The 10,134-nt window shown below is 45.4% G+C and overlaps 1 protein-coding gene across 1 annotated transcript; it reads left to right on the forward strand.

Moving 5' to 3' along the window:
- The first annotated feature begins 2,954 nt into the window (after nt 1-2,954).
- Nucleotides 2,955-9,893, forward strand: LOC124789907 (cuticle protein 18.7-like). The gene is made up of 2 exons (XM_047257425.1): nt 2,955-3,037; nt 9,516-9,893. Exons 1-2 carry the CDS (start codon nt 3,026-3,028, stop codon nt 9,876-9,878), a joined length of 375 nt encoding a protein of 124 aa, XP_047113381.1. The 5' UTR covers nt 2,955-3,025; the 3' UTR covers nt 9,879-9,893.
- Nucleotides 9,894-10,134: the final 241 nt, after the last annotated feature.

A 10,134-nucleotide genomic window follows, 5' to 3' on the forward strand; every position in this document is an offset into this window, starting at 1 on the left:
TTTCCCTAAATCGCTTCAGGCAAATGCCGTGATAGTTCCTTTGACAGGGCACGGCCGACTTCCTTTCCCATCCTTTCCTAATCCGATGAGACCGATGACTTCGCTGTTTGGTCTCTTCCCCCCAAATGAACCCAACCTCCAACCCACCTGTTTGGCATGTGTTGAATTATACCGAAAATAACAAGCATACTCTGACGCAGAATAGCATAGTGCCATTCCAGGGGTTCGCAAAGTTTCATTTTGACTACTGTAATACAGCCATTTTCCGTACAAGTTTGTTCCTGGTGGAAAATTTTGACTTGCAGTTCATGAAGTAGTACTTGAAAGTAACAGATCTATCAGGTATGACACCTATACATTCTGAGGTCTCACAGTGCTCCTATCCGACACATGACCGCACTATCTTTAGCTTGGGACTAGCTTCTCTGTTTATCAAGGTGGAGTATTTAAATAATCTGAACAGTAGTGGAAATTAGCTGTAAGTGTCCACTGTTGTGTTGAAAATGTGCTGCAAGACGTTCAAAACAGCTTCATGACTGACTTTCATTTTTCTCTGCTGTCACCTAGTTATGATACGCCACTCTTCGAGCAAAAGATCCTAATTTTTTTTCCACTCCCGGTACTTGTCAGAGAGATGATACACAACTGAGATCTTCGTCATGCAGACTTGTCTGACAATAGTGGAAACGTGTACGCCACCTGTTGACTGTGTCATGTGAGGGTGCATTGTTGCCGCACGCTTCCACAAGCTCAGAGTGGCAGGATGGATTGTTATAGCATTACTCCCATTCAAATGCAGAAAACTACACTACAGGCCATTAAAATTACTACACCACGAAGATGATGTACTACAGACGCGAAATTTAACCGACAGGAAGAAGATTCTGTTATATGCAAATGATTAGCTTTTCAGAGCATTCACACAAGGTTGGCGCCGGTGGCGACACCTACAACGTGCTGACATGAGGAAAGTTTCCAACCGATTTCTCTTACACAAACAGCAGTTGACCGGCGTAGCCTAGTGAAACGTTGCTGTGATGCCTCGTGTAAGGAATGTGTACCATCACGTTTCCGACTTTGATAAAGGTCGAATTGTAGCCTATCGGAATTGCGGTTTACCGTATAGCGACATTGCTGCTCGCGTTGGTCGAGATCCAATGACTGTTAGCAGAATATGGACTCGGTGCGTTCAGGAGGGTCATACGGAACGCCGTGCTGGATCCCAACGGCCTCGTATCACTAGCGGTCGAGATGACAGGCATCTTATCCGCACGTCTGTAACGGATCGTGCAGCCACGTCTCGATCCCTGAGTCAACAGATGGGGACGTTTGCAAGACAACAAACATCTGCACGAACAGTTCGACGACGTTTGCAACAACATGGACTATCAGCTCGGAGACCTCGGCTGCGGTTACCCTTGACGCTGCATCAGAGACAGGAGCGCCTGCGATGGTGTACTCAACGACGAACCTGGGTGCACGAATGACAAAACGTCATTTTTTTGGATGATTCCAGGTTCTGTTTACAGCATCGTGGTGGTCACATCCGTGTTTGGTAACATCGCGGTGAACGCACATTGGAAGCGTGTGTTCGTCATCGCCATACTGGCGTATCACCCAGTGTGATGGTATGAGATGCCAATGGTTACACGTCTCGGTCACCTTGACGACACTTCGAACAGTGGACGTTACATTTCAGATGTGTTACGACCCGAGGCTCTACCCTTCATTCGATTCCTGCGAAACCCTACATTTCAGCAGGATAATGCACGACCGCATGTTGAAGGTCCTATACTGGCCTTTCTGGATACAGAAAATGTCCGACTGCTGCCCTGGCCAGCACCTTCTCCAGATCTCTCACCAATTGAAAACGTCTGGTCAATGGTGGCAGAGCAACTGGCTCGTCACAATACGACAGCCACTACTCTCGATGAACTGTGATATCGTCTTGAAACTGCATGGGCATCTGTACCTGTACAGGCCATCCAAGCTCTGTTTGACTCAATGCCCAGGCTATCAAGGCCGTTCTTACGGCCAGAGGTGGATTTGTGGGTACTGATTTGTCAGGATCTATGCATCCAAATTGCATGAAAATGTAATCATATGTCAGTTCTAGTATATGTGTCCAATGAATACCCGTTTATCATCTGCATTTCTTCTTGGTGTAGGAATTTTAATGGGCAGTAGTGTGAATACTGCAAGATGGACCACTTTATTGATGTCCTGCGCCATTTTGTTCTGACTCCTGTAGCCGCATGTCGAGGTCCTGTGGTGCGGGTTTCTTTTTTGTATACCAGGACCGCAGAGAAGTACCTGCACACAAACAAAAAATGTAACTATCTCCGGCCGGAGTGGCCGAACGGTTCTAGGCGCTATGGTCTGGAACTGCGCGACTACTACGGTCGCAGGTACGAATATTGCCTCGGGCATTGATGTGTGTGATATCCTTAGGTTAGTTAGGTTTAAGTAGTTCTAAGTTCTAGGGGACTGATGACCTTAGAAGTTAAGTCATATAGTGCTCAGAGCCATTTGAACCATTTTTTGTAATTATGAGGGTTAAAACTGTATGACTATCTCCTGGGAGAGCGGTACAGGAGAATTTGAATTGTTTCGGTAGTCAGTGGGGTTCCAACAACCTTATTAGGTGGGCAGTTACAGTTTTTCGTCCTTTGCGGTGGCCTCTGTGGTTTCCGGCATCTTTCAGTAGGTCGGACGGCACCTCGGAATCGGTGTGACGTCGAGTCATCGGTCCGGCACGAAGCCGGAGGCCTCGATTGCGCTAGACTCGAGATGAGGGCGTGGGGAGTCCGCGTAGCTGGCAGAGGATCGCGGCCGGTGGCTGGTGCAATGCCAGGCCGGGACAGGGAGGAGCCAGGAAGGCCGCCGGGTCTGCTCCGCCCTGCGAATGTCGCAGCGCGTCCTCCGACCATCCGCGTCCCTACGTATATAAGCTCTGCGGCGGGCCGCTGCCGGCAGACGGGCACAGTTCATCAGCACATCCACCACCGCCGCCGCCGCTGCTGACATGAAGGTCCTGGTGAGTGCCTCGCCACGGCCCTACAAGCGGCTCTCTTCACTTTAAGTTCAGTTATCCACTTAGCAGGTGTTGACAGATGTGAAATTTACAAAACTATCAGCTTAATAAGTCACAGCTGCAAAATACTAACGCGAATTCTTTACAGACGAATGGAAAAACTGGTAGAAACCGACCTCGGGGAAGATCAGTTTGGATTCCGTAGAAATATTGGAACACGTGATGCAATACTGACCCTACGACTTATCTTAGAAGAAATATTAAGCAAAGGCAAACCTACGTTTCTAGCATTTGTAGACTTAGAGAAAGTTTTTGACAATGTTGACTCGAATACTCTCTCTCAAATTCTACAGGTGGCAGGGGTAAAATACAGGGAGCCAAAAGCTATTTACAATTTGTACAGAAAGCAGATGGCAGTTATAAGAGTCGAGGGACATGAAAGGGAAGCAGTGGTTGGGAAGGGAGTGAGACACGGTTGTAGCCTCTCCCCGATGCTACTCAATCTGTATATTGAGCAAGTAGTAAAGGAAACGAAAGAAAAGTTCGTAGTAGGTATTAAAATCCATGGAGAAGAAATAAAAACTTTGAGGTTCGCCGATGACATTGTAATTCTCTCAGAGACAGCAAAGGACATGGAAGAGCAGTTGAACGGAATGGACAATGTCTTGAAAGGTGGGTATCGGATGAACATCAACAAAAGCAAAACGAGGATAATGGAATGTAGTCGAATTAAGTCGGGTGATGCTGAGGGAATTAGATTAGGAAATGAGATACTTAAAGTAGTAAAGGACTTTTGCTATTTGGGGAGCAAAATAACTGATGATGGTCGAACTAGAGAGACTGGCAATGGCAAGGAAAGCGTTTCTGAAGAAGAAAAATTTGTTAACATCGAGTCTAGATTTAAATGTCAGGATGTCGTTTCTGAAAGTATTTGTATGGAGTGTAGCCATGTATGGAAGTGAAACAAGGACGATACATAGTTTAGGCAAGAAGAGAATAGAAGCTTTCGAAATGTGGTGCTACAGAAGAATGCTGAAGATTAGATGGGTAGGTCACATTACTAATGAGGAGGTATTGAATAGAATTGGGGAGAAGAGGAGCTTGTGGCACAAGTCGACTAGAAGAAGGGATCGGTTGGTAGGACATGTTCTGAGACATCGAGGGATCACCAGTTTAGTATTGGAGGGCAGCGTGGAGGGTAAAAATCGTAGAGGGAGACCAAGAGATGAATACACTAAGCAGATTCAGAAGGATGTAGGCTGCAGTAGTTACTGGGAGATGAAGAAGCTTGCACAGGATAGAGTAGCATGGAGAGCTGCATCAAACCAGTCTCAGGACTGAAGGCCACAACATCCACTTAGCAAGGAAAAGTCACTTAAGTCCCTTCCGAGGCCCATGAGAAAGCCGTTGGAGCGTACGTCATAGCACGTAACACAGCATGTCTTACGAGTGCCAGCAGCCGTATTCGGAGGGTAGTGAATAACTATTTCGAACACGAGATTTTCACTCTGCAGCGGAGTGTGCGCTGATATGAAACTTCCGGGCAGATTAAAACAGTGTGCCGGACTGAGACTCGAACTCTGGAGACTCGAACACTTTCGCGGGCAAGTGCTCTACCTCCAACTATGTAGGTGCGCAAGTTGTCCTGCATGGTCCATCAATGTTCTGTGGTGGAGTTCTCAACTTCACTATTAGCAACAGTGATACCCCGCACCAAGGTAACGGATCGGTAACCGTAGCCCTCGTCCGTGGACCTAAAGACGATAGAGCACTTGCCCGCGAAAGGCAAAGGTCCTGAGTTCGAGTCTCCGTTCGCAGCACAGTATTAATCTGCCAGAAAGTTTTATTTCAGACGAGTTTAATAATTCTTTACTGCGTGTTCAAATTCACGCAAGTTCTCGATAGCACACGACGAAGCTAAGACATTTAGTACGTACCTTTTGATTGACATATTGATTTGCCTTGAGTATTCCTCGGAGACGAGCGTTCGCAAAGTGTGGCGGACATGCTGTTTTGTGTGACGTCACAAGTTTGCTGTGGGCCCCGTAATTCTCGTGGGACCCGCGTCCCGTCTGCCTCTCTTGGTCTAGTGGCTAGCGCCGTTGGCTGTTGATGGCGAAATCCCAGATTCGATTCCGGCTCGGTTCGGTGGTTATCTTTGCCAGGAGATTGGGTATTTGTGTTGTGCTGTGGACCATTTTGTCTCATCTTCGCTCGAAAGACGCACCAGTTGTCAGTTGCCAGTTGCCCAATAGTCATTGCCCCAAGCAGCCGAAAAATTGCAGATCGGCGCTCCAGGCCAGTAATGCCGTTAGATAATTTTTTCACTTAATTCTGCGAACGCTAAGATGAGTCAACCCTATATGGGATGTCAAATGTAGTACCTCCCTACTAAGTGTTAATTGCAGGAAGTGTAGTTTAAGAATTAAATAATATTTCATTTCAAATTTATTATGAATTTTTTCTCGTATCCGTACTCATTCAATCCTGTTTGTATTTTTTTAACTCAAACCGTCTTTGCATTTACCTAAATATTAACATTCTTAGGAATCACAGTTTTTCGAAGCACTCCCTATTAAAGCGGACGTTTTCAGTTGGATTCATCAATCTAGTTTTGTTCCTCTGGTACGTAGCTGCCTCAGAGTCCGGCGCAACAGCCCTTCCAACATTTTATTTGCAACAGGGTCCACGCCGAAATAAATTTTACGAATAACAATAATTTCCCACTATCGTTAGTTGTTTTAAAATATCCTTGTATTTTGTAGCCTTCGCTATTGTACAGTTTCGGCTAAGTTAACCATTTTGAAGTGTATGGGATAACCCGTCAAACGATCATACTTGGATTACAGTCAAAACTTATTTTATATTGGAGTTGTGAGATCAGTTCCCGTGCTTGCAGAAAAAAATAAGGAGTTAAGGATGGGTTTCCCTTTTTACAAAACGCCAGACCAACTTACGCTCGTCATACATTGGTAAAATGCGGTGGGGAGGCAATTTCTAACTCAGTGGATTTCCTGTATGAAAGCCAATTTTTGCCTTGATGTTCTGAAATACCTACTGATTTTCTTGGAGATGCAATACCTATCGTCTTCGTGCGCTGCGTGACGTTAGTAAAATTTCCAGTGTTATTACTGAACAGAATCTCCTCAGAGTCACCGTTTAATCATAGAATTATGTTTATGTAAAATGCTGTATTGGATTTTCATATACGACGGAACAAACTGATCCATTGTTGTATTACTCAGTAGTGAACTTAAGAAATTAAAATTATTTTATAACCGTTGTGCGCTTGTGTTGAGAGTACGCGTGTAATGTAGATATGATATTATTCATAGTAAAATATCTATCCATCTGTTCACACCACTTCAAAGACGGCAAAAAAGATAACAAGCTTGAAGAGTACTGAACGAAGTAAAGTACCTGAGATACATCTCCTTTGTTAAGAATAGGAAACGGTTCATAGACTTGCGGGAAACAGAGAAATCCTTAAGAGTGCAGTTTGAAATAAGGCATTCACAAACATTTGTTGAACAAAACAGATTAAACACGTGCAGAACGCAGGATATAGATGAAGAGTGTGTAGAAGAGGTTGAATTACGCATTTCTGTTTTCCAATTATCTGTTGAAAAGCCAATGACGGAAATGATAGACCAGTTCAAGGACACAAGAAACTGTGATCACCCGATTCAGTTTTAAAATGTTCAATGTGGAGAATCGAATAGTATCAATTAAATTTATGTAATTCTCACTAATCGTAGAGAAAAAATAGCAATGAGGCGACAGGAATTGGATAAGCCGGAGAAAATAATACACACTAAAGCTTGTATTGTCACATGCCTACACCAAGTGATACTGAAAAACGATAATGACTCCAGGGTAAGGAAATACAAACAAGAACGACTTTTTAAGTTAGTCGTTTCCAACACGTCTAACCTAAAACGAATGACTAGTTTTACTAATGGCATTATGGTACACTATACGAAAAAAAATCGAAGCACCACTAAGTAATTATCCGAATAGGACTGAAATAAGTAGATATGGTGTGCATTTTCAGACAAACAGATGATTACTATTTCCGAAAAATTGGATCACATATTCAAAAGAAAGATCTTCACAAACTGAGCAAGTCAATAACGCACTACTCCACCTCTGATCCTTATGCAAGCAATCATTCGGCTCGCCACTGATTGATAGAGCTGTTGGATGTCCTCGTAAGGGATATCGTGCCAGGTTCTGGACTCGGTGGTCGCTTCACACTATGTGGTGCACAAAATCTCAATTTACAATGGCAAATTGTGTCCAGAAGCCTAGTTATACGCTGCAACTGAGTTGACTTCTCACTTCAGAAGAATCAGAAGAATTACAAAATTATCGAACTTTTTTAGATTTCTGTATTAAAAAAGTAACTTTATGTATCATAAATACACTACTGGCCATTAAATTGCTATACTAAGAAGAAATGAAGATGATAAACGGGTATTCATTGGACAAATATACTACACTAGAACTGACATGTGATTACATTTTCACGCAATTTGGGTGAATAGATCCTGAGAAATCAGTACCCAGAACAACCACCTCTGGCCGTAATGACGGCGTTGATACACTTGGGCATTGAGTCACCCATGCAACTTCAACACGATGACATAGATCATCAAGAGTAGTGACTGGCGTATTGTGACGAACCAGTTGCTCGGCCACCATTGGCCAGACGTTTTCAATTGGTGAGAGATCTGGAGAATGTGCTGGCCAGGGCAACAGTCGAACATTTTGTGTATCCAGAGAGCCCCGTAGGACCTGCTACATGCGGTCGTGCATTATCCTGCTGAAATGGAGGGTTTCGCAGGTATCGAATGAATGGTGGAGCCACGGGTCGTAACGCATCTGAAATGCAACATCTACTGTTCAAAGAACTGTAAATGCGAACAAGAGGTGACCAATGGCACCCCATACCATCACGCCGGGTGATACGCCAGTATGGCGATGACGAATACACGCTTCCAATGTGCGTACACCGCGATGTCGCCAAACACGGATGCGACCATCATAATGCTGTAAACAGAACCTGGATTCGTCCGAAAAAATGACGTTTTGCCATTCTTGCACCCACGTTCGTCGTTGAGTACACCATCGCAGGCGCTCCTGCCTGTGATGCAGTGTCAAGGGTAACTGCAGCCGCGGTCTCCGAGCTGATAGTCCATGCTGATGCTAACGTCGTTGAACTGTTCGTGCAGAATGTTGTTGTCTTGAAAACGTCCCCATCCGTTGACTCAGGGATTGAGAGGTGGCTGCACGATCCGTTACAGCCATGCGGATAAGATGCCTGTCATCTCGACTGCTAGTATACGAGGCCCTTGGGATCGAGCACGCCGTTCCATATTACCCTCCCGAACCCACCGATTTCATATTCTGCTAACAGTCATTGGATCTCGACCAACGCAAGCAGCAACGTCGCGATATCATAAACCGGAATCGCTATAGGCTACAATCCGTCCTTTATCAAAGTCGGAAACGTGATGGTACGCATTACTCCTCCTTACACTAGGCAGCACAACAACGTTTTACCAGGCAACGCTGTTTGTGTATAAGAAATCGCTTTGGAAACTTTCCTCATGTCAGCACGTTGTAGGTGTCGCCACCGGCGCCAACCTTGTGTGAATGCTCTGGAAAGGTAATCATTTGCATATCACAGCATCTTCTCCCTGACGCTTAAATTTCGCGTCATCTTCGTGGTGTAGCAATTTTAATGGCCAGTAGTGTAACCAATCAATCCCCATGTGATATAAGCACCACTCTAAATGAAAACACCAACTCTGCCCAACAGAACACTTGAAATTGTCTCCTACATTGCACGCCGACTACCACCCGATTCCTCGATTTCACAGACTCCAAGCAGCTGTACGAAATTGTTTCAACGAACAGCCTTTCAGACGATCAACCGTAGGAGCAGGATCCAGTCTTTGTATTTGACCAACTACTGCTCCTCCAACTAATAGCTAACAGCATAGTGCTTTTAGCTATTTTCAAAAGCTTTTATACAACAGGTGTTGGAAAACAACACCTCGAAGAATTGCTGAAAGGCCAGTCCATTATTTCCATGCTCGGCAAAGTCCTCCTTCAATCGTCTCTTAGAATCAACTCTAGTGTCCATAAGAACTAAGAGGACGAGGCTACGTAACTGTATGTTACAAACGGATATGGAGGCAGGACGCATCTTGGTGCGCCAAGGAAAAGCTAATTTGGAAATATTAGCGGTAAAAATTGTAGATGGAGGTGACTACAGTGAACACTCTCAGTTGGATGTCGTTTAAAGTAGTTATGAATATACAAAGAAGAATCTGTAGGACAGACTAGCACGAAGAGTTGTATCAAACTAGCTTGACCACAATGACATTTCAACCTCATTAGTAGCGTAGCGCTTGAACATCCGAACTGAATCTCTGAGGCCTCGGTGAGACTCCCAGTACGCGCCGTGTTGCAGGTGCTAGTGTGCGCTCTGGTGTGCTACGCCGCGGCCAGACCCGGCTACCTAGGCTTGGGGCTGCCCTACGGCCTTTCCTACGGCGTCCCCGGCGCCGTGTCCGCCGCGGGGCTACCTGCCGACACGCCGGAGGTGGCGGCTGCCAAATCGCGCATCCTGGCCATCCAGGCTGCCGAGGCGGCGCGCAACGCCCAGGGAGTCCCCGTAGTTCCGGCGCCCGCCGCTGCACCCGGCGCCGGTCTCGCAGCCTACGGGCCGGCCAACATCGTCATTGGACCTGGTGGCGTTCCCCTGGACACCCCTGAGGTAAGACAATCGCTCCCGACTCCAGTTAAGCAGAAACCAAAACGAACACAGATGTGACGTTCATTTTCCTTTTAGAGGACTATTTGCTGCATCGCTTTCGGGGGAAGTTCAAATGCAACTGACTTATTTTATTTACTTGCTATTGCATTGTTGAGTCATCAGTCTTCTGACTAGTTTGATATGGTCCATATGGTACACTTGATTTGTGTTCAAAATGGTTCAAATGGCTGTAAGCACTATGGGACTTAACATCTAAGGTCATCAGTCCCCTAGACGTAAAAGAACTTAAACCTAACTAAGGACAAGCCCGCCC

This window comes from Schistocerca piceifrons, chromosome 3 (assembly GCF_021461385.2).
Source record: "Schistocerca piceifrons isolate TAMUIC-IGC-003096 chromosome 3, iqSchPice1.1, whole genome shotgun sequence".
In the NCBI taxonomy this organism is placed as follows: domain Eukaryota; kingdom Metazoa; phylum Arthropoda; class Insecta; order Orthoptera; family Acrididae; genus Schistocerca; species Schistocerca piceifrons.